The 24,902-nt window shown below is 39.5% G+C and overlaps 1 protein-coding gene across 1 annotated transcript in view; it reads left to right on the top strand.

The window, feature by feature from the left end:
- The window catches only part of GPR176 (G protein-coupled receptor 176), a 40,021-nt gene extending 17,122 nt beyond the window's left edge, over nt 1–22,899 (top strand). Inside the window, exons 2-3 of the mRNA XM_035539968.2 lie at nt 17,753–18,005; nt 19,286–22,899. Of these exons, the coding sequence (XP_035395861.1) occupies nt 17,753–18,005; nt 19,286–20,393 (1,361 nt within the window). The 3' untranslated portion in view covers nt 20,394–22,899. The remainder of the gene's footprint in view (nt 1–17,752; nt 18,006–19,285) is intronic.
- Nucleotides 22,900–24,902: the final 2,003 nt, after the last annotated feature.

Here is a 24,902-nt window from a genome sequence, read left to right as displayed (position 1 = left end):
ACTTAATGAGTACCAAAGTAGTAATAGCTGTTTAAATATCTCATAAGCATCACCCAATTGTATGCACACAATGCTTAGCAAACAGTGAGCTTACAGCTCTTATGCCTGATCCAGCGTGGTCCAGGCAGTGCTAAGTGTCCCAAGCTGGGGAGAAAAATGGGGTTGAGTGGATCTAAATGAAAACTATTCTTGGTGGGGGAAAAGTGTTGTGGAAGTCAGCAGCCTCATCTTCACTATCGCCACTTGCCACAATGACAAGGACTTCCAGGTAAGGACATTAGTTGTGAGATCATATTGCTTTCCTTCCACTCCAACTCTCCATAGGGGAGAGTTTTTCGTACTTCCATTCTCTTTCTCTCATTTTTTATCTCTAAATTAACTTTTAAGTCTATGCTGTCAGTTATGGACACCACGAATATTTTTGTGCATTTAAGCCATTGTCAACATCCTTGGAATGGAAGGTTTTCAGATACCACAAAGTTTCTATGAAACCTCTGGTCAGATACAACAAAGTTTCAATGAAATTCATCCCCTCTGATACGAAGCCGAGCTGACGGGGGTGAGCCTGGAGAATAATCCCCTCCTTGTTTGTGCTTCAGCCACTGCTTGCTCTTCTTCAAGTGTATGAACGAGGTATACATATGTGTCTGCCACCAGCCTGAAAGACTAAAAGCCATGCCACTGATTTTTGCCATATCCATTTGCTTCATGCCTATAATGCTTCTAATTTCTACAGTGGTTTCACTAGCTATGGCTTGAACTAATTCACTGTTCTTTTATCTTCCCTGAATTAATAATTTTAGTGAAGTTTTAAACTGCAGATGAGCTTGTACTGTACAATCTTTCAAAAGTCCAAAGAGCAAAGTAAACAGAAAAAGAGGTAGATTTGTGGAAAGTAGTAGCAGAAGGAGCAATGGTTGTGATGTGTATGTATGTCCATAAAGCTGAAATTGTTAGAAATCGTGACTTATTTTTGGCAGTCCGTACTGAGAAGCTGTGCACGTTGATGTTCCCCATCTTCTGAATATCAGGCTTAGCTTGTCCCCAAACAGAATTACTACCTGTTTTTGCAAAATCGGGCCAAAAGTGACTTTCCAAGGTAACATTGCTACCTAGGGAACCCTGTGTTTTTATCTTAGTACTCCTATTTCTGGTCTCTCATACTAGTCAGTGGCCAGGCTGTACCTTTAAAAGCTCTAGGAATCAATTTTTCATATACTTAATTAAAAAGCAAATAAAAACCCGCCCACTTACATGCTTCGGATAAGCTATTTTTAAAATAAATTTTCATTTACAAAATGATTCACTATATTGGAAGAGTCTTAATTAGAAAATCCCTGCTGGCTGTTGAGTGCTTTGAGTTATTCTGATTAATCGGATACTACCGCTGTGTGGAGTAATTCTGCCACGACTTGGGGAGTCCTTTGAACAATTTGCTGCTGCTCAGGGGTTCCCTAAGGATTGATTGCAAACTGAGACCGTCTCAGGAGCATGCAACAAAAAAAGTTATTCTTTGCTTTTTTACCTCTGACATTTGCAAAGTCTGTAAAGAGTTGGGATAAAGACTGAAATCTGGCTGTAGATATTGAAGTGATTGTGGTCCATGAAGAAGACAGAGGTCAGACTGAAGAGTTCCCCTCATCTCCTTTTTCCTTTGACCTTTTGACTGTTTTGTTGCTGACCATCTCAAGTGCGATCAGAGAATTTTTGACAATTGTCTTTTTGGCATGGTAACTACTGCTGGAGCAGCATGCAGTAGCACTCCTGGACACTAGTAGCGTGTTAGTAGTCAACAGGGAGTATTGAATTAGAGACTTGTGCTGCAGCAATACTTACCCAATAAACACACACTAGATAGTGCCATATATTTCAGTGAGGCAGTGGGGAACCTTGGAAGCATAAATGGGAGCTTTTGCTTTATGCTTAACTTTCTTTTTGTATTAGGAAACCAGGCATAGAGAGAGCCACCTCAGCTAGCAAAGAGAGGGAGCTTTTCAATAAATGTAAGAAATCCTATTGGGGTTGTGCTAAACCTGATTGGAAAAAATATTGTAAATAATAGTAGATCAAAAAGTACTGAATAACTTCCATCACCAAAAGAGGTCTGGCTTTGCCTGGAAGTTCCTCCCCCCCCCCTCCAAACTTTGCAGCTGGTTTAATGAAAGCTACTTCATCCCCTGCCATCTTTGCCTCTTGTTACTTTGTGCAGCTGTGGCTGTGTGTTATTATGAAATGGTGGCTTGAGATTTCATTTTGTTCTGCTTCATCTGAGAAGTTGCAAAGCCCTTGCCTGTGTAGAGCAATTCTGTGAAATTACTGGAATAGTCCTGTACTAGCGTTAGTAATGGGTGTTGAAGATTTTTTAAAAAAGTTCAGATAATAAAAATGAAAAATTAATTAATGAATTAATAATATTTGCAAATATAACACTCGGTAGAAAGGTTACATTCAGGGGGAAAAAAATGACCCACTAATATCTACAATAGCCAACAAAGCAGGGTAACAGTCTTTGTAAAATCTTGTTTTTACCTGTGACAAGGAATTCTTGCAAACAAATATTCTTAGGGTTATTTTTTTTTATGTGGGTAAAGAGGAGGATGCTTATATTTCTTCAACACTTATTCTTTGTGCTTGCATTCATCTAAGTAAGCACTGGGACAAACAATTCATGGATGGGGCCTGCTTGAATGGCGGAAAGTGGTGTCAGGTCTCAGTTTTGCATTTTGTTTTGGTTTTAGCTTTTCAAAGGAGGTTAATTTATCATGTGAGTCTCCTTGTGAGTCCTACAGAGAATCCATTGTACCAGCAAAGGAAAGCTAGTTATGAAATATTTTACCTCTAATTCATAAATCAGGCAGTCTGAAATCAGTAGAATGACATAACAATGCTTCTCAATTAAGTCTGCTCATTTTTGAGGGAATGGAAATAGTCCTTTGGGTTATTGCACAATTCTCTTAGTGCATGGCATTATAAAATTTACTTTTAACTTCCATTTTCTCACAGTAAACCTACTTAGTTTTCCTATGGAAATATTTTTTTTCAGCTTCTTTTCCCTCATGAAAGTTGTTCGTAGATGTTCCTGGGAAGTTCGTCTGGCAAATGGGAGACTTCCTGCAGCTCTTACCCCATGTCTGATGTAGTTCTTCACAGAGCAGATGAGATCTGTTCATGCCCAGCTGTGTCTGTAATGGCAGTCTGAAATGACCAGCACCATGAAGCCCTCTGTTTGCTTATATTGAACTTGCCTTTAAAGCTTACAGAGTGAATCTAATGTGGATTTCCTCAGTACACATCTGGTAGCAAATCTGTTTTAAACAGTGCCAATCAGTTGTCTCCCACTGGAAAATGAGAAAGTTGAGGTAACCTCTCATAGTGCATTGTGCTGTTGTTTGAGTGTCTCTTCATTAAGCATTACTTATGCTTGCATTGGCGCTTTAACACCTGAATGGCTTATTGCAATGTCTCTTGGAAAAATTCTGTAACCAAGTTATTAATTTTTTAATACGATTCCCTACCCAGATTGAATTGATATGAGAAAATAACTTGTATTTATTAGTTTATATTTGAGATGTTCTTATAGTTTATTCTTAGTACAAGTATACTGGTGTTTCGCTTTGGGATTTAATGGCACTTGGGCAGCACACTTGTGAGTAGTTACTTTGCTATGTGACAGTGTGCGCCATGTCCAGTACTGCTTGTTTTCCTGCTTTTTTTCTTCCACCATTCATTTATAATATATATTTCATGAGATTTGCTTGTTTCCAATACTAGTTTTATATGTAGTTAATGAAAACAACCCAAATACGTTTCGAGTCCAAACAATATACAGCTGTTTTTTACCTGTGAAATGATTTTGCATTTATATTTGTGAATGTATTCATTAAGTTATTTTTGCAGTCATTGCTGAGTGCAATTGGTGAAATAAAAGCTACATAAAAATTCAGGCAATCCTCTTCGTAAATGAACCTAAAAGGATGTGTTTAGAAGCAATTAAAATTTTGTCCATGTTAAAATCTGTTTTTGGTTTTTGTTCTTTTTTTTAAAAAAAGCAAAGTCTTCTGATAGCTGCTTAAAGCTTTCTTTTGAAAGCTAGCAAAAACACTCCAGTAAGGAAGAACTTAATTTTTCATTTGAAATAACTCAAATGGACTAAGACTAGGCGAGGATGCAGCACTAGTTTGGATTGCTTTGATCTGTTGTAGTACTTGGTATTGTGGCCTATGGGTATGAGCAAGGTAAGGTTTCTGATGAGAAATAATGCCTTTTGTCCTGCTGAGGGGTGTAGCTGGAAGGGAGCAGCTACATGAGCTGAAGAAGCAGACAAAACTTTTGTAAAATTTGGTATTGCATAATAAAAAAAGCTACGAGTAATAATGGGGTAACCTTGGCGCAAAGTCCACTTTTTACTTTGGGATGCTTTATAATTGTAGCCCAGTTTCTGCTCACAGGTTAGTAATACCTGTCACTTGAGCAAGGTGCTAGACACGTGTAACTCAGAACAGCACGTGAGAAGAAATCCCACGTCAGTTAAACTTTTCTTCATTCAAACTCTGTCAGTGGGAATTATGTCCAAACTGCAGTGCATCAGTTTTGGGACTGATGATGTCAGTGTTACTTAGAAGGAAGTTCCTGTTTAAATTTTTCTTTTTTTAAACTGCTGTCTTAAATTCTCCAGGAGTTTAATATAACAAATTGATTTGAAATATTCTGAAAGGGGAATATGGTTGTATTTAATAAACCATGCAGATTTCGGTCCTTACTCTGTAGGTCTTGTTCACTTGCACACTCTTATAAGCGCTAACACGTGTGTGCTCAAGAGACAGTATTACTTGTGAGCAGTTGGGAGAACAGCAATGAACTGGTTTTTGAACAGGTCTTTTTGACTTGTTAGAAGCCAACAGTTACTGCAGGAGGGCCTTCTTTCTGCCTTGGAGTCCTGCTTGCTTCATCTCTGTAATTCCCTGGCAAGGTGGCTGTCCCTTTTTTGTTTCATCATTTTGGGAGTCATGACAGCTGCGTTCACGCACATTCATTTCCATCTATCTTTCATTCAGACTGATGTTAGTATTCCTGTTGCAAATCTCTGTTATATGCCTCAGGAAAAGAACCCCCACGTTTTTCTTGTATTTTAGTCTCTACTTGAAGTATGCCAAATGCATGTGGATAAATCAGCAAGAGCTTTTTCTTTGGCTGTGTTATCTTAGACCTTTCAGGTTTGCAATAGCAATTTTCCAGGGATGAGTTCAAAATGTTTGTATGTTCCTTTTTTAAGGTAATAGGACTAATCATGCAGCTGTTAATTAAAAATGAACGTTTTGTTTCAAGGTAATGGACTTAAAAAGCTTGAATGGGTTTTATTTTAGTTCCTTCATGGAAGAGCTCAAATTGTTGTAGACTTTTGGCATATGTTTTTGTTGCTACCTCATCTGCAGAAGTCAAGAGAAATTGCTAGATTGTTTGTTCTTGTTTTCTGTTTGTTTCCGTATGGCGTAGAGATATCTGAAACACTTCCATGGGCTAACAATGAATGATTCCGTACAGAAGAGGAGCGATTACACAAATGTGTCCTGCAAGCATTCCCAACCACTGTGACATTGTAATTTTCTGTGGGAAAGCAAAAGGGAAGAAGTGGAACTGTAACCTTGTAAAAATAAAGATTACATATGTAGAATTGTGAAGGACAATTGCTGGAATACAAAGAACACATACCTTGTTTTGTAGCGGTAGGTGGACTGAATATTTAAAAAAGCAGAGGTCAATGATACAGCAACTAGTATCTTGGTTATTTGTGGATTTACTTCCTGTGTCATTAAACATAATGATTGTCTGGACTTAACGGTGCTGTGTTTCAGAGAGTGGACCCAGGAACAGCAGTGTCTCTTGCTGGGATGTTTTGGAGCAAAGAAAAGGGAATTCTGTTACTAAAAGAAAGCAGACTGGAGTGTAGACACTACAGAATTCTTATAGTGAGGTTCTGTTGCAAATGGGAGAATGTAGAAAATGAAGAGAAGAAATCTGGGGAGAGATCCAAATGAGAGCACTTTCTGTAAGTGAAACTCTTAGTCAACAAAATCTCAAATTTTACTTCAGGGCTTTAAGTTTTTAGGAAAACAAACCACCAACAACAAAAACCTAAAGCCCCACTTCTTGCATTCAGCCAGGCCAGAAATGTCACTGTGATCTTGACAGTGAAGTGCCTTGCCTTTCCAAAAATATCTATGGGAACATGTCTTCCCTTTGCCAAGCCAGAATAAATCTGATTTGGCTCATATGTGTTCAGTGATACAACTCGCTGTGGTAACCAGACAGAATACTTTTTCTTATGTGAATTTTTTGGTAGTGTTTGATTTAGGGTCATGCTGATTTTTTTTTTTTCCTGTTTGTAACTCAGTCTTTCAGAAATGTGTGTCAGAGTCCCCAGCTCTTTCTTCTTCCTGGTGAGTATTGAGCCCATTCATGGGGCTGGGAGGAGCAGAGACAACTAGTCATTGCACAGTCAGCTGTGGAGGGGGAAAAAAGAAATGCATGTTTCTAAATATAACATGAATTAATCCTTCTGTGCAGGACATATTAAGCATGTGTTAAGTTCTGTCTGAAGACAGCTGTTTATAAAGAATCAAGATCAAATGTGCCCAGCTGGTGACCTGATGAATGGCTGCGTGGCAAAACTGTATAAAGAATAAAATGATGCTTCTGTTAACTTGGCACTTTAGAGAAAGGGATGTACAGGCAAACTGATGTAGAAAACACCTCCAATCTTTCTTGGTTGTGTAAAGAATAAAAAAGTCATGAGACTGTGGTAGAATAGAAAATTTCTGCTCCACAAAAAAGCTGTTAACTACGGTGTCTTTCAGCTACCAAGTATAATTTCAGCTGCAAAGGAGGATGAAAATTGATGCTAATGGGTAGGAATCTTTTTTTCTTTTTATTTTTTTTCCAAGAGTGCAAGATAGCTTCAATTACCAATAATAACATAAGGTCTGTCTTCCAACTACTAGTAATTACCACAGGCTTTTTAAGTTTTGCTCCACTGTTAAATAGCACAATTTAAAATGAATTATACTTATGCTTTTCTTCCATGATAATTAAGCTAGGGCATACCAACTAACCAGCAATTAAGTCAAATTATCCAGTTGGTCGTATACTATTAGAGTATAAATTTCAAATACTGACTGTACTACAATATGGCACAGGAATTTATTTTTTCAAATTTGGTCTTAGTATATTGAGTGAACAAATAGAAAAGTGTTGCATGCAGAAGAAATATGTAAGGCCAATGCTGTTGGACCCTGCCTGCATTGCATACTGGTCTGGTAGCATTTTGTACAGATGTGAGGGTAAAGGCAGGAGGGAGTGAGCCACTGGACAGCAGAGGAGGTCACAAGGTCTGGAGGAGAAAGTGGAAGGTTGTGGTTCCTGTTTGTTGTGGATATTACAGCAGCTTACAGCACAGATTAAATACTGGAATTGCTCTGAAAGGCTTAAGTTTCTCCAGAGCCTCACAAGTGCCAAAGCAGTCCCCTTCTGGATCTGAGCTTAGTGCGTTCTTCAGAGAGGACTGGGTCCTTCAGGTTTCTTCTGGAAGAACTTAATATACTTAATATAATTAAGAACTTAATAGGGTCTGGGGCTGGCTCTGTAACCAAACCAAAGCTGAGCAGCCTCTGTGATGTGAAAAGTCACATCTTAGAGGCCACGTTTCCTTAGTGGCACCAACATGTATGAATTGCAGGTGCATGGGGGTGAAGTCGGATGAAAAATGAGCATCTGAAGAGATGTGACATGACGTAAGTAGCACAGCTGCCACCAGAAGTGGCTACAGGCTGTCTGCAAACAAAGCAGTTATGGGGCAAAAATTATTTTAAAAACAATTCTTAAATGTACTTGTTCCCATGTTAACACTGCTATTTACACTTGGATTCAGCACAGCAGTCAGGTGAGCCTAAATAAATAGCTGTGTTGCTTGACATCACCTCACTTGAGCTACAATTGCATCCCACTCAGTTGCTTCATGACATACAGGTTCAAAATGGCTCTCTTCTGAGTTCTTTTTAAAACAAAGGGACAAAAGCTTTTCCTCTTCTACCAAGGTTGATGAAAAACAGACAAATGGGCTGCTCGGAAAAATTACCTGCCTCGCTTGCATCCCAGCCCTTGTACTGTTTCAGTAAGGTCATCAGATTTGTTCTCTGAGGGCAACTGGCACAAAGGCTGGTGTAGAGAGGCCTTGGTGCTTCACTGGGTGTGATGGTAGGTTGGCAAAGAAGATGTGGCTTCCAGTACTACTTCTGTTAGAGTTAACATGTGTTGGTGATGAGGGGGCTGATGTTTTTACCTCTTCTGTATCCATTCTCTTTTATCTAGATAGAGAATATTTTTACTACTTATCTGTCAGGCTAAAAGGAAGTGGATACAGAAAAGGTAAAAAGATTAATCCCCATGTCATGGGGTATGTCATGGGGGTCATGCAAAGTCCTTGGCTTTAAAAAATTTTTGGTTGCATTTTTGCAGTAGGTAAAATAAGTTCGTCCTTTAGGCACTATGATTCAAAAAGCTAATAACCTTGGAAAGATTTATATTCTTGTTACGGTGAGAGCAGTAAATCTGGACATTCTTTTTCAGGTTTTTAATTTCCTTGCGTAGGTTTCAAAGGCAGTGCTACACATTTGTCATATTTTCCTGAGGTGGGAACAATTCAAGGTTCTGAAGTTCCAGAGACAATATTCTTTAAACTTTCATCCTTCCAAGGAGTTTCAGGTTCTTTGAGGTCACCAGCTTTAAAACAGAGGCAAATTGTTCAGAAAAGTCAAGTGTACTTCAGCAGAATAAGCGGGTTTGGTTATTTCCTTGATTGGCTTAAATGGTTTTGGCAGTTGTTGAAGGACTGTAGTTTATCGAAAGGGAGAAAATGACTGTTCTCTACCCAGAAATTTTGTCCATTTAATGGGATTGTAAGTGCAAAATGTGAGATGGGGAAAAAGTGGCAATGGATGTGAAGAACTGCAGAATTACCAATGTAGCACTTTATCTCCCCTTAAATATGTTTATCTGAAAGAAGTAAAAATGGGTATCCAAGATCTTTAGCATTATGTAGTTATTTAAGAATCTCTCTGTCAAACAGAAAACCTATAAAATACTAAGGACAAGATTAATATAATTCCGTACATGACCTTGTTTAATGATCGTTCCCTTTAGTCATTTTGACATAGCAAATACCATCGTACCACAGAAGTTATGCTTTCTATAAAAACGTTAAATTTCTTCATGTTTTCTAACTTTACTCCATGTTCGCAGCAGCCTTGAGTTTATTTTTGCAGACTTCTTTATGTGGTGCCATGTTAAGACCTAATTATTTGAATTGTAAACTGTCAAGGGCCAGTAATGTAGGCAGTTGTACTGAATGCACTTCTGCTCAATCTGTAACGTACAACACCAGAGTAGTTTGCTACTAGTGGGGAAAAATACTAAGTGAAATGACTGAAAATGAAATAATATCACTTGAAAAGAAGAAAGCAGGGTTTAACTTATACATATAAATTAGCTGCCTTACAGGGTTCACTGTTTACAAAAAAAATTTGCACTTCTATAATGTATAGATATGTATAAGTTGATTCAAACCAGATTTAGGGTTTTAAGGACTTATTTTTTCAAAAGATTACACGTATCAAATACAGATGTAAATTATTTTATAGAATCATAAAGGTTGGAAAAGACCTCTAAGATCATCTGGTCCAACCATCCCCCTACCACCAATATCACCCACTAAACCATGTCCTTAAGCACCATGTCCAACCTTTCCTTAACACCCCCCAGTAATGGTGATGCCACCACCTCCCTGGGCAACCCGTTCCAATGCCTGACTGCTCTTTCTGAGAAGAAATGTCTCCTCGTTTCCAACCTGAACCTCCCCTGGTGCAGCTTGAGGCCATTCCCTCTAGTCCTATCACTGGTTACCTGTGAGAAGAGGCTGACCCCCAGCTCCCCACAGCTTCCTGTCAGGTACCTGTAGAGAGCAATAAGGTCTCCCCTGAACCTTCTCTTCTCCAGACTGAACAACCCCAGGTCCCTCAGCTGCTCCTCCCAGGACTTGTGTTCCAGGCTCTTCACCAGCTTCGTAGCCCCTCTATGGGCAAGCAAGCTCCAGGGCCTCGATGTCCTTCTTGTAGTGAGGGGCCCAAAGCTGACCACAGCACTCGAGGTGCGGCCTCAGCAGGGCAGAGTACAGAGGAACGATCACCTCCCTGGTCCTGCTGGCTACACTATTCCTGACACAAGCCAGGATGCCATTGGCCTTCTTGGCCACCTGGGCACACGGCTGGCTCATGTTCAGGTGAGCACTGACCAACACCCCCAGATCCTACTTGTACCTACTGTCACTGCAGTGGCTGCTGCCAGTGGGCTGTGTGTTCAGGTGTTGGCCTGGGCAATGCTGCAACACAAGTCAAGGACCATGTCTGCAAGGAAATCGTCCGTTTGCTTTCTGGGACCAAGCTGTTCTGAATGAGCTATTCTCCTTCCATTTCTCCCTTGTGGTGATATGCTTTCTTGGGAACAGGAGCCATGTGAACAAATATTGTGCTTGAAATTAAAGGAATTCTGAGGTAATTTACATCTCAGCTGAAATGCTCTTCAAGTACCTGCTTTGTACTGGGTACCTGCTTTGTACTGGGTACATTTATGCTTGGTGTAGTTCACCTGGGCTCACTTTGGTGACCAGCTTGGTGCTGGTCAATCCCTTACATCATTATAATTCTAAGCCAGTAGTTAAGATATAAGTAGGACAAAGACTTTTTTTTTCAGCCTGATACCATGTATACATGTAACAAGCTACCTGTAAGGTACAGCTGGTAATGGAGGGCTGGTTTCATTGCTATTGCGTTACAGCACTGACTCCTTCAGTTTGAAACATGAAGACTGAAACCTGAAGACCCCCAGCATGTGGAGAGGGCATGCTTTGGTGAGAGCCAAGTACTGTGGAGAAATTAAATGCTTTTTGGCTTCATGAATGCTTTTTTCTTTAAATGATTCTGTAAATTTTGTTTCTTGACATGAGGAAATACACCATGAATACCCTGTGTTCTAGGCATGGAGAGCCCATTAACTGACACTTTAAGGAGAAAATCAGTGAATCATAGTCATGAATATGCATACCAATGGCAGCTCTACCACAACTCTGAAGTGTGAATGAGAATTCTAAGAATAGGAGTGAGGACCATTATCCTTAAGGTGATATCTCTCATTAAGGGCAGAACTTGATTTCTGAAGGGGGGGAAAAAAAGGCTCATCTTACAGCAAACTTTGTTCAAAGGCAGTTCTCCTGCAGTAGGCACTTCATCTGGGACACAAAACATTTGATTGCATGTGTGCACAAACTGTTAATAAAAGAAGTATGTTAAAATGGCAAATTAATTCAAAGTTACTGTTTATTCCTTTTAACTGGATTGCAAGTGTTATCACTGAATTTTGAAGTCAGTAGCTGGAACACTAAACTTCCTGAAAACAAATTAAACCTTTTATAACTTCTGGCTGTTTTTATGTTGGTTTTTTTCCTATGTATAAAGGCAATTCTGTCAGTATGATTATTTTTTTTGAACTAGAATATACAATACTTATAAAGAATTACAACAATTTGGGCCTGTTTGAGCAGAGTTGGACTAGATGATCTCCAAAGATCCCTGCCGGCTTCAACCCCTCTGTGATAAAGTAATGCACTTCTTCATGCTGTATAACACAATGTATTCTGATACACCCCTGTTGCCTCTGGAGACAAGTAAGCAGACAACATACATTTAGCATAAGGGTATTTGATAGCTAGCTGTCATGGGTTGCCAAAAATGTTTTTACTGTACTGCCTTCTGAGTGATGCTTGTAGTTTAACAGACTGAGTTCTGCAGAAAATATCTTCTTCAAAAGAACTCTGAAAATAATAATAATAATAAAGAGCGTTGGAGGTTTAAGAGTGTAATCACCCTTGTGTTTCAACAAGAGTTTTTTCCCCATAGAATATGTTGATAGAAACTGACTTGTTCAGTTGGTAGCTTTGGTTTTTAATGAAAGGTTTCAATAGAAAAAGGCCTGTCTCTAGCTTTTCTGGTTGCTTCCTAATTTCTTTTTTATAGAGAGGATCACCATCTCCTTTCCTGTAACGCTGCAGCCTGTGTCGGTAGGGGCTGCAGGAGGCTCTCTGGTGGGAAGGACATTTGGACTCTGAGAACCCCGCTGTAGATGGAAGGGGAAATCAGCAAGCAGAGGAAGGCAAGCTGTGAGAAGGATTTTGCTAGAGTGTGGACTTTGTTTTGGTTCAATTATGTGCTGATGAATGTTCACAGAAATACAAAACCAATGTTGTACCCAGCTAATGGATTGCGTTCCATGAGATGACAAAGAGCAATAGGTGTATTTTTCTGGATGGCTGCATGGCAAATGCATTTGTTTTAGATAACAACCAGTGGTTTCCATGGGGATCATCCTTCTGCTTTTTAAAGGTATTATTAAGAATCTCTTACCTAGTTTGAATTACTGCTAAGAGCTATTACTTCAAAACTATGTCAGCTGTTGATGCCTAAATCAACACTTTTTGTCTGGCAGTGAATCCTGAGGGGGGTACAGCTTGGGGGGGGAGAGAGTTTTTGCTGCTTTGAATCAAAAATCATGCTCCCTGATAACATTTAATGCTCAGGGAACATTACTCCTTGCGATTACAGTGAACTTAAAATGCTACAAAGGCTTGAAGGGCATTTTCTGGGCAGCGTGACGTGTCAGACTGTTCTTGTATTTATTTTCTCAGTGTAATTCTGTGCAACTTCATGTACTGTGTGGCTGCTTGTCTTTGATATTTCTCAAAAATGTAAGGGTTAACTAGAAACAATCAACCTTTCAATCTGAGTATAGTGGAATTAGTGCATGGAGATTTTTTTGAATATTGACATTTATGATAAAATAAAAGAAATGTTTGGCAGGTTTTATACATACGTTTGCTTCTCATGTGAGAAGAGCTGGTTCTCATGCAGTACTCACTTTTAGTATTTCCTATTCCTCTTCTTTACCTGGAGAAATTTTCAAAGGCACAGGGAAGCTGGATACATTTCTCCTCATTCAGTCTGTGTATTGATAAGGTTGCCAGCCAGTGTCAAATGTAGTAAAGGTGATTTGTAGGCTTGGCTCATTCTCTGAGAAGACCAAAGATACTTCTTGAAATGCACTTTTTCTTTCAGTGTTGGAGTTTCATGCAACCACTATGGGATATGCTTTGTCACATGTGATCACTTATAAATGATGCACATATCCAGGACTTGCAGGTAAACAGCCAGATGCTACATTTTACAGCTGCTTGTCCACCCTAACTTTCCCTGGATGTCTCTAAGCTAACCAATGCCACTCCTGTGTAGTTCGTCAATTCTTAATCCAAGGTTATGTAGCCCTGGGCCAGTTCTCCAGCAGAAACACCTCAGAGAAGAACCCATGATGAAAACAACATCTTTGCCCACCGTGAGGACATGCAACAGCCTAGTACAGTTGTACCCCACAGGGAATATCATTGTTAGGTTAATGACTTGCAGTTCAACAGTGAATGACTAATACGTGTAGAACAGCAAAGTGGCTCTGCACACTGTGAGAAGATGCAGAGTGCCTTTGCTGTAATGCTTGTTGAACTACCTTGTTGCCTGGATCGTTGTTATCCTCTTCCATGGAAAGGAGTAGTTTCTGAAAGGTGAGAAGGAACAGTGGGAAATGTATGCAGTCTGTTCTTAAGCTTCTTAATATTTGATGCTATACAAAGTTTCTGGTGTAATTTTTTCACTGTGTGGCTTTGAGCTGCATAAAGGGAAATACTTGATTAAAAAGCATCAGCAGAAAGAGCTACTAGCTTGTGCTGAAGCTGATCATCTGGCTCATCAGATCAGAGGGACTTATAAATATGTAAATTACTCATGGTTGCAAGTGAGGGGTGGAGGGAGAATGTTACCCTGAAGGATATTCACTCATTAATTTTCCAGTGCCCCAAGTGAACACTTCTGCCTTTTTATCATTTTTTTGCCTTTAAGGTTCTGACTTTGTCTAAGAGCTCTTCCTTGTCTTAGAACCAGTATTTTGTATGCTTTAGTCTTTCCATTTCCGTCTAGAATCAATCAGCACCAGAGCTAATTTCATGTCCTTGTGGCTCTGTGATGTATAAATGACAATAAGACATAACGTGTAGAAGTAATTCAACAGTTGAAAACCTAGAGTCTTGAATCAAGCTTCTCTGTAGGACCCTGAAGAGTAGCTCAGAAGTTCTCTAGCAGCTTCTGAATAATTATTTTTAAACCGTCTGATTTTTTTTTTCTATTCATTTATAATCATTTAATGGAGGTGAAACTTGCTTTGGAAGTAAGGTTATAAAATCAATGCAGTTCAAACCAGATGAAAGATTTTAATTAAAAACAAATACAGCTTTTCCACTACTTCAGGGCATTGTAGTAATATGTTATTACTATGTGAGCAGTACTTCTTTAATAACTGGGAAGTCAGAGAGATTTTTGAAAGCCAGTGATTTGGCTGACTGCTTATCTCTTAGTAACTGGAAGCTTTAAATACAACTGAATACTGCCTTTTGAATATATTGTCAAGCCGAAAGCACCTGCCAAAACCAGACGATGATTCCATTCTTTAAAGTATATCAGCTGGTAAATACGTAACTCAATATTTTGTCAGCTACCCAAAAGGAATTGGCATAAGACACATGACACAGTATGTAGAAAATTGAATTACAAATTACATTTAAATACTGCAGACCTAAATAGTATATCTGTGAAGTAGATCTCCAAGTTAATACTGCATGCTTTTATTGGAGATGATACATGAAGGCTACTGTTTTATCAAGAAGCTAAACTTGTCTTTCTGATATTTCTTGTTACTTCCCTGTTTTCTTTTATACACATTGGCCACATGAACAATATATTCTCGCTGGCATTTTGGTTCTGTGGGCAACCATAGGGAAACTCTACTCAGCAAATAAAAGCTTGGTAGGGTGTTTTTTTTTTTAATTGGTTAGAAAAATCAAGCTAAGGAATTATCAGCTGTGAGGGACTGCAGCTGCTTTTTCATATCTCAATCAGCAGTGTAAGATGTTCTCTCATTGTATATATTGTTTACCCTATCAAAACACTAAAATCTGACAGTCTCATAAATCAATTACATTTCAACTTAAGAGCTTCTGATGTCAGTAATACATGTTATCGACAATACGCAGTTGTTGACGTAGTCTGTGGTAAGAACGATTCTTCTTGCAGGTAGGAAGCTAAACTCCACTATGCATGCTGTCCAGCTGCAGCACAATAAATAAATGGGGTTGTCTTGTTAAGCAGTGCTTTTGTGCCGGTAGCTATGCTTTGGCTGACCTTGTGGTACTGCACAGTACATCTCCAGGAGAAATAAAACCAAGGAGAATCATATTTTACCACTGTGATACTGGCCTTTACTATGGAGTTACTGCTAGTGTGAAACAACTAGCTTACACATGAGCTATGCACTGAGCAAAGCTGTGTAATTTGGCTAGTGCTGAGAATTTTACTAATTCACCGATCATTCAGGCCAGTTTTTGCCTAGTGCACAGCGGACTGGCTAACAAAGAATGATTGCAGTACTTCTTCAGTATGAAGATTTGAACGTAGTTTAATCAGTCACGCAACTGAGCTATTACATTTTATTTTTGTCTTGGATCTGCTGCCTGGCAAGATGATCTATTGTCTATTGCCTAGTGCCCTATGGAAAGAGGCATTTAAAAAACCTCTATTGGAATTGATTAGCTAGGGCATAGTATCATCAAGAGATGCATGTTCCACTTGAGATTTTTCTCCATTAAAAACTCTGACTGATTACTAGGGGGAGTTGTATAGAATATGTTTGCTTCCTTTTCTTTGTCAGATCATTTCATAAAAGGGTGAATGCTTTCTGAAAGTAACTCTGATGCCTTGTAAGTTTACAAAGAATGCTCGTCAGCCCCCTGAGAAAACTTTGTATGTTTTTATGCTGCTTTTATGATGTATATGTGACAAACATTTAGATGAAACATAAGGCAGCTTTCAGTTTTAACTGAACATCTTGCTTAGAAATGCATGGCCTGCACATATCCTTAAAAATACTCTAACTTATTCTGGCTGCCTTGCTGCGTTCCAATTTTGACGTGCTTTGAAAGTCTGTGTTTCCTGTTGCTGTCAATGAGTCTTCAAATGCTGTGTCTGGAGACAGCACTTAAAAAAATTCAAGTTGTAGGTGCTGGAGCCTGAGCCAAAACCCTGTCTGTGCAGGCATGGGTGGAAAGCTGGGGCCAGGCTGTGTGTGTGCCCTGCTCAGCTGTGCTAGCAGAGATCCTCCCCAGCTCTGCACCGTAAACCCCCCTCTGCCTGGGTACCACAAAGTGCCTGTCACAGCATCTGATGAGCCTGAGGAGAGTTCGCTGCCCCTTGTGCATCGCCTGCCTCGGGAGGGAAGAGCCAGCACCGGGGCGATGGGGGGCTGAGGAGAGAAGGGGCTGCCTGCCTCTTGCCGCCTTCTCCCTCCATAGCGTCCCTCCCCTGTGCCGTCATAGAAACCCTGAGAATCATTGCTGTTTGATCAAAGTCAAGAGAGAGAAGACTCTAAAAGTAAATTCATCTTCATTTTTGCACTGTTCTATTATGCCTTTTTTCCCCAGTAGCACTCTTCTGCTTTAAAATAAAAAATAAAATATAAATAGCTTGCTAAAGACAGTTTTTCAAAGGAGACGTAAAATCCTGTATTCTGAGTGTTTTTATGACATCTTGGTATACGGCAGAAGTGGCCCAGAGCTGCCAGAACAGACTGCTACATGTACTCTTGTGCTGCTGTGAATTAAAATGACAGAGAAATTTGGGGTGGAAATTTTTTTCTGTGATGTGGTATTTCTTCCTGAGATCTGGATAAAGTAAGATGAGGAGGTAAAAACTGTGTTTTAGCTAATGCTGGGTTCTCTCCGTGCTGCTGATTCCTGTCTATTCCCTATTTGAAACAGATGTGTAGGGCTTAAATATCCAAAACAGTGGGTTGCGTTCAAGTGTGTTCTCTAGTGAAGTTATGTGCATACAGTCTTTTTTTTCCTGTCTTATTTGTGTAATGGCACAATATTATGTATATTCAGAATCTCTTGGGGGGAAAAAGAAAAAATCAAATTTCTTCTGGATGTGGCTTCACAGAGGCCTTTCTGTGCCATTACATTGGCCAGTGGAAGGAAAAGCAAGCTGCTGTGCTCCACTTACAGAGAGACAGATTAATAGCACATCTATATTTGTTTGCTTACAATGTATTTGTCTGTTTTAAAAAATGCAGTAATTATTAAAATATAAGCACTTTAGCAGACTTCTGAATTTGGATGCACAGGATCACTCACTTCATGTGTGAGTCAACATAAGCACCTGAAAACATAGTTTGGATGTTCTGCCTAAGCACTTGTCTCTGAAAGTCTCCAATTATTCATTACTGGTAACTGGGAGGAGGTGGCTGGGGTGTAATTGGTGTAAGTGTTTCCAGTCTCCTGACCTACCAAGCCACTGGCCGTTACAGGCCTCTTAGCCTGAGCAGTGTGGTGGTTCCAGTGACTCCTGGCAAGCTCCAAGCAGGTGCATTTTATTTGCAATGTTAGGGAACAATCAGAGCTGTTAAAATTAATGCTGTTTTTGGGGGGACGGTGTGTTGTTGTTGTTGTTCATTTGATTAGGTTTGTTTGCTTTGTTATGCTTCCTGTCTCCACTCACAGGTAACATCATGGTGCTGTGGTCAACTTGCAGAACATCGGTACTTAAGTCTGTAACAAACCGATTCATTAAGAATTTGGCCTGCTCGGGGATTTGTGCCAGCCTAGTTTGTGTGCCTTTTGACATTGTTCTTAGTGCCAGTCCACACTGCTGCTGGTGGATCTACACGATGCTCTTCTGCAGAATTGCCAAGTTCCTGCACAAAGTCTTCTGCTCAGTGACTGTCCTCAGTTTTCCAGCCATTGCTCTTGACAGGTAAGAGGTCAAACTTGCCAGGATGGTAATCCTTGATTATTTTTTCTTCCTCCCATTTTTCTCACTCATGGTACTCTTTTCTTCCCTTTCATTTTAGTCTTGTAAACGCTCTTGAGTGTTGTTTTATGGTGTTACTGGCACAGGCTGCCCAGAGAGGTGCTGGAGCCTCCTCTTTGGAGATCTCCAAAAGCCACCTGGGCACCTGTTGTGGTGTTTGGCTGCCAGCCAGGCTAAACCAAATTTTGCTTATTATTATTAGCTGTCATTGATCCCACCTCTATCATCTTGAGAGTGACCAAGGTATTTTTAAGGAAAGGTAAATACTGTTGTAATATAACTTATATTGCTGAAATAGTGTATTTATATACATTAGATAAAATTCTTAGTCTGTTAACATGTCTCACTGCAGAAAGTTAGCTTGACAAAAACAAAGCTAATAAATTGGTAAGTCTCTTGGTAACTTGGTAAGTAACTTGGTAAGTACAGTATCATTACCTATAATGCATACCAGTGTTGCCACTGGAAGAGTTATAATTTGGCTTTTCCTAGTAAAACTTCTGTGATCTTACTAATAAAAACCACAAGTTGTTACTGCTTATGAGGATAAGAGTAAAAGGTTAGGTCTCCTGTGGAAAGACTGTGAGCTTAAAAGTTCACAGCAGTAAGCAAACAGTGAATCGGTGAATGAAAATTTGATGTCAGAGATGTGTGGTGTTTTTTTTAAGGTACACAGAGTGTTCAGTGTTTGACTACTCTTTTGCTCAGGGCTTTGCCAGCCAGAGCATGTGCAAAGCAAAACTCCATTTTATTTCCAGCAGGTGCATGTAATTTGTAGCCAACAGGTGTTGTTATCCAAATATAAGGAGAAAACCATCAGAAAGTAGCTATTCATATTAACTATGTCTGGCCTTCCACAGCTTTATAACTATATCTCCATCACATATTGTGAGCATTTGTGCTGTGTGCAATATACTGTTCAGTGCACAAGTAGAAAAGTTATTTTTTCATAATAATGTTTATACACATTGAAGTGAATTTTTTTCCACCATTAATGGGACCCTGAATTGCAAATATTAAAATTTTTTTTCTACAAACAGACCTGCAAAACCAGACCCTTGTTTCTTTTCTCTCATAGCAGGTAGTCAGTTGGCAGCTCAGTTAGGGATTTGGCAGCAGTATGCTCAGACAGCTCGTGAGAGGCTTCACACAAGTGCTATGCTTGTTCTGAACCATACCCTTTGCATTGTATAAGTTGTGTTGTGTTTTTTTTTCCCCAACAGGTACTATTCTGTTTTATACCCTCTGGAAAGGAAAATATCTGATGCAAAATCCCGAGACCTGGTTATCTACATCTGGGCCCATGCAATAGTGGCCAGCATTCCGGTATTTGCTGTGACCAATGTGTCTGATATTTATGCCATGTCCACCTGTTCTGAACCCTGGAGCTACTCCCTTGGCCACCTGATCTACGTCATCGTCTATAACATCACCACTGTGATTGTACCAGTGGCTGTGGTATTTCTCTTCATGATTCTTATTCGCAGGGCACTGAGTGCCAGCCAGAAGAAAAAAGTCATCATAGCTGCCTTAAGGACCCCTCAGAATACAATTTCCATCCCTTACGCCTCCCAGCGAGAAGCTGAGCTTCATGCCATGCTGCTTTCTATGGTTATGATATTTATTTTCTGCAGTGTTCCCTACGTGACTCTGGTGGTTTACCGCACCATACTCAATATTTCAGATATTTCAGTCTTCTTGCTCCTCACTGCCATTTGGTTGCCCAAGGTCTCTTTGCTAGCCAATCCTTTGTTGTTTTTAACCGTTAACAAATCTGTACGGAAGTGCTTAGTGGGGACGATAGTACAGCTGCACCAAAGGTATAGCAGGAGAAACATTGTCAGCTCGGGTGGTGTTGCAGATGCTAATCTGGAGCCCAATGTCCGTTCAGGGAGCCAGCTTCTGGAGATGTTTCACATTGGGCAACAGCAAATCTTCAAGCCAACAGAGGATGAGGAGAATGAAACTAAATCCATTGGCTCTGGTGACTTTCAGCAGAAAGAAATACCTACCACCAGCTTAGAGGTAGAACAGACTTTGGTTCACAAATTTGCACCACAGATGATTGCAGACTCTGCAGCTCAGGTAGCGCCAGCTGTGCCCACTGAAGCTGATATGGTAAATGACAAGTATTCCATGCAGTTTGGTTTTGGACCCTTTGAGCTGCCTCCACAGTGGCTCTCAGAAAACCGGAACAGTAAGAAGCGACTCCTGCCTCCTTTGGGGAATACCCCTGAAGAGCTAATCCAGACAAAGCAGCCTAAATGTAAAGCAGAAAGAAAAATCAGCAGAAACAATAAAGTCAGTATCTTTCCCAAGGTGGATTCTTAGGAAGAGCAGGAGCTTTAAGTGACAGATGAAGGTCACCTTCTGTTAAATGTGTGATCCCATGGATCTTTGTTGTGCTGAAATTTGTTACAGGCTGATTTTTTTGTGCCAAATACAATTAAAACAAACAAAAGGGAAACACAGACACACAAGTGTTCTTTATTAATGTGTTTTCATAAAAATAATACATTGAAAGATGGTGATTCTTGATTTTATTTGTGAAATACCTACAATAATACATTCCTGATTAGCTTTCAAAAAACAGACACGGCTTTGGGAACACTTTTCTTATGACTGAAGAATGGAAATGTGGTTGTTTGTTTGCTGGGGACCCTTGTATTAAAATGGACTGGCTATCAAAGAAGCTTAATAGGAAAGGATTTAGGGAGTACAAGAGGATGCAAAATGGATATGACCTAACCTCGTGTAAACAGACACAGCCAGCTTCTGCACAATTCATTAATGAAATAAGATGGACTACTAAGTACATCTATTATTGAGCCAATTTCTCAAATCAATGTTCAAATAAAACTTGCTGGATGCTTGCACAAATTAGTTACCAATTATTTGTTGAACTAAACTTTTTTAAAACTTAAAACTATATTTTGGCTTAAAAATTCAGCAAATTCAAGGATATCCAAATTGTTGTGTGTGTCACAAACCTGATAAAAAGATCCTGAAATACCATTTCTTTTTTGAAAAACATACATTCTTGTTTATTGGGGTCAGGATTTGTCCTGCATTGTCTCCAATCCAGCTTTTACTTCAAGCTCCAAGAATATATGTGCCAAGGGCATAAATGTAACATTTTGATCCTGTGAAAAAGGACACAATGTCCCAACAGTGTTATGTATGTATTGTGTACATAAGCAAGGGGTCAATCTTAAAATAGACTTGTATCTATTGGTGCACTCTGCTTGTTTTCTTACAGGAAAGCTAGCAAATGAAAGAAAAGGGTCAGAAATGCTAGTAGCCTTGTATTGAACCTGTTGAGCGAGGAAGCTGATAAAAGGACTGCAAAAGGCAAGTTTTGCTAATGCTGTTGTTCAGTCTTGTTAAGAGGTAGGGAGGTTTTCCTTTTACCTTCACTGCTATAAATACCAATCCTCTTACTCCACTTGTCTCACAGATTAGACCACCCAGTGTATAAACATGAGACTTCCAAATCTGGTGAATCAGAGTCGCACCATCCCTGGTATCAGCACAGCAGCCTTTCTATGAGAGTTGATTGTACTGCAGCTTGCCCCCTGCATCATCACAGGCACATCACCTTGTTTATACTGTGTGAATTTCGAATTGTGTCAGTCTGTTAGATGACCTTGAAACTATTGTACCCTGGCATTTTAATCCTTGTTCAGTCGCAGGTAGTCTTTCCTTCTTATTGGCATTCACTGTTGTCTCAGTGGGTAGTTTCTGAAAAGCACAATCTAGTAATGCCCAGACACTCTGTGTGGTTCTCCTGTAGTTCAGCCCTTCGGTGCATGCTGGACCTTCACCCATTGTAACTGTCTGTTTATGAAAGTAGTTTTCTTTAAAGCATACTTCTTAAAAGGACAAGGTGAATTATCTTGGCAAGTTCACAGTAGCTTGCCAAATCCAAAGAGTTACTGTTGAAAGTGGACAAAAAAAAAATCTGCTGAAGCAAAATTTGGAGATGTACCTGTTCTTCCTTTCATGTGTGTGAAGCAAGTCAACAGCTTCTGGTGGCTCTGAGGTGGTAGGTTTCTACACAGCATTCAAAGCAAATGTTTTAATAAAAATAATTTAAAAAAAGTTTTGTAAATTACTGTGTAAATAGTTTTCCTCTCTTTCCTCTCTGTTTTCAGTGCTGTTCACTTTTTGCTAGTTCAAGAACTTCTCAGCTTGGGAGCAAGGAGCAGTCTCCCCAGCTGCCTTGCCTCTTAGATGCAGAGATGAGGAGGCAGACACAGTTTGCCCAGAATCAGACAGAAGAAATACTCCAGGAAAAGGTGTTTCTTCTGTGACAGAGGTAGAGAAGTGCCATAGCAGAAAGACTTTTTTCTAAGTACTGATAAAAATATTTTTGTTTTTCTGAAGTTACTGAAAACAGAATCCATTAAAAAAATCCCCCAAACATCAAAAGCAAAGTAGAAGTTATAATTTCCTTATGAATTTTGATTAGATTCAATATTTATGGCTCAATTACACATAGATACTGGCCCAAGCCTCTGTGATTAATGAATGGATAAATGGCTACTCAGATCTGAACTTCCTTTAAGGAAAACAAACTTGGTCTTAGTTCTGTCCCTTTCACCTCTCAAGTTGAATGAAATGCTAGTGATAAATTTGAAGAGATAAATTCTATAGGATTGTTTTATATCTGGAAAAGCAAGGGGTTTGTGTTTATTTTTATGACTGTTGAGAAAAAAATATATTTTTATTTCAAATAAAACACACATAAGAACTTGTGCACAGTTCTTTAACAGATTGTGTCTGAAGACATTGAAACCTTTCAGCTAGAAATTAATAAAGGTCTTTTTTACACCTGAAGAATTAATTCAGAATGTAATAGTTGTGAATATTTTATTTTTGTCCCTCTTCCAATAGTGTATCCATAGGAATTCTTAAGAGAAATGGAAAAAATACCCAAAAGCACATCTTTGCATAGAACAAAACATCTGTGTAAGATTCATAGTATGGCCTCTATAGAAAACTGTCATCAGAAAACAGTAATTCAGAAGACTCTTTATGCAAGATGGAGTATTTGACTTGTAGAGTTTGATTTGTAACTTCACTGAAGGCAGTGGTACCTTTGAGTCATTACTGCTGTCTGTAGGCTTCTTCAAACAAATTCTACAGGGCTAAATGTTCTACAGCATTCAATATAAAAAAGTCAAAATATTGCACTGAAAATAAGCAAAATTTTTTGTTTTGTTTGTTTTTAAGTTTTGTTTGTTTTTAACCATCAGAGGTATTGGTAAGATATTCTTCTCCGTGACTATTGATGAAAAAATTGAAGTACCAAGCAAAGCTGTGGGGATAGAAGAAAGGAAAGCCTGGTGTAATTTGGGCTGTGAAAATAGATTTAAGGGATAAATCTTATTAGTGGAGCATTAATTTGTATGTACGTAGGAGTGGTTCTCTTGTTCCTTATCTGTGAGGAGAAAGTGGGCTATTTTTTTAAAGAAAGCATAAGAAATACCAAGTCAGATCCAATTCCTGAATATAAAAGCATTTATTAAGGCAAGCCAGGGTTGTTTCTCTACTTAATTGCTCTTCTGCATCCCTATGGCTAAACATAATGCACCGAGATGGTGGCTTACTCAAAAAATTCCTTTGTGCACATTAAGCAGTATTCTTTCTTCTGTGCTTCTATTTTCAGTGAAACCCAGCCCTGTATGTCTTGCCTGGGTCGAGTCCTGTCTGTAGGCACTGTGAGGGCCTCATTGTCCCCGTGCCCTTGCGAGGGGGGGAGCGGACTCCAGCCCTCTGCACCCCGCGTGGGCAGACAGCTCAGCACAGCGCTGACCCTGCCGAGCTCCAGCCTCCTCAACCCGCTGCTTTCCAGCAGCAGCACAGAAGACAGCCTTGTCGAGGCAGGAAATTCCAAATGCAAATCAAAGAATGAAAATCTGGCTTTATTAAACACGATGGGAGTTTTACCGCTGACTCTGAATTTAGCATTTTAGTTCAGACTTTCCTCCTCAGCTGATCGGTTTCTATGCTGCATCACTGTTGCTGATGGAGCGTACTGCAGAATGCTACCTCACGGTGGATTTCTGGAGCAGCTAGAATATGACCCAGAATTCCTGACTTTTTACCCTTGACTTCGTGCACACCAGTCCAGAGATAATAATCTATTTGTCCTTTACAAGAAAAGGGTCTGTTTATTCCCCAAACAATTAGGAGAATTAATAGGAACACTAGCTGTGTTCATCCTGCTCTCAGCAGTGCAAGTGTTACAGTCTACCTTAAAAATATTGCCTGTTGTAAAGGAAAGCTACTTCATGTGAGTATGCAAAGAAAATTTAAAATATCAAATATACAGTAAGTATTAAATGAAGTCTTGGTAATTTGCCCTCCTACCTGTACAACAATGAAGGTACTGTTTTGGCTACCTGTGTATTAAAACATTGTTCAGCAGAGGAGTATGAATATAAGCAGTACTAAAAGGAAAAGAATTCCTGTATTTCCCCCCTCATTTGTGTTTCTTCTTGACGGGATTAGGGAGAAAAGGATAAATGAATTCTGTTGCTATGGTGACCGAGTATCAAGACAGCTTGTCTAAATGCATCTTCATGATGTTGTAACCTACCTCTTAGGATGAAAAGCACAGCTTGGAGTGTTCTTCTTGCTATGCCCTTTCTAGGCACACAGTTTTCTTCCATTCAGTCTTTTTTCTTTTTTTTAATCCCCATCATGTTCCAGGTTCCAGATAGGTCTCATTTATCATGGAACAAAACTGACATATTCCCCGAAAGGCAAAAAAGAAAATCACATCCCTTTTTCTGCTTTACTAGTTCAAACTTCATTATAAATACACCACCATCG

The sequence above is a fragment of the Cygnus atratus genome, chromosome 5, assembly GCF_013377495.2.
Source record: "Cygnus atratus isolate AKBS03 ecotype Queensland, Australia chromosome 5, CAtr_DNAZoo_HiC_assembly, whole genome shotgun sequence".
In the NCBI taxonomy this organism is placed as follows: Eukaryota; Metazoa; Chordata; class Aves; order Anseriformes; family Anatidae; genus Cygnus; species Cygnus atratus.
The sequence above is the reverse complement of the archived record's forward strand: the minus strand, read 5'-3'. Positions and strand labels throughout refer to the sequence as shown.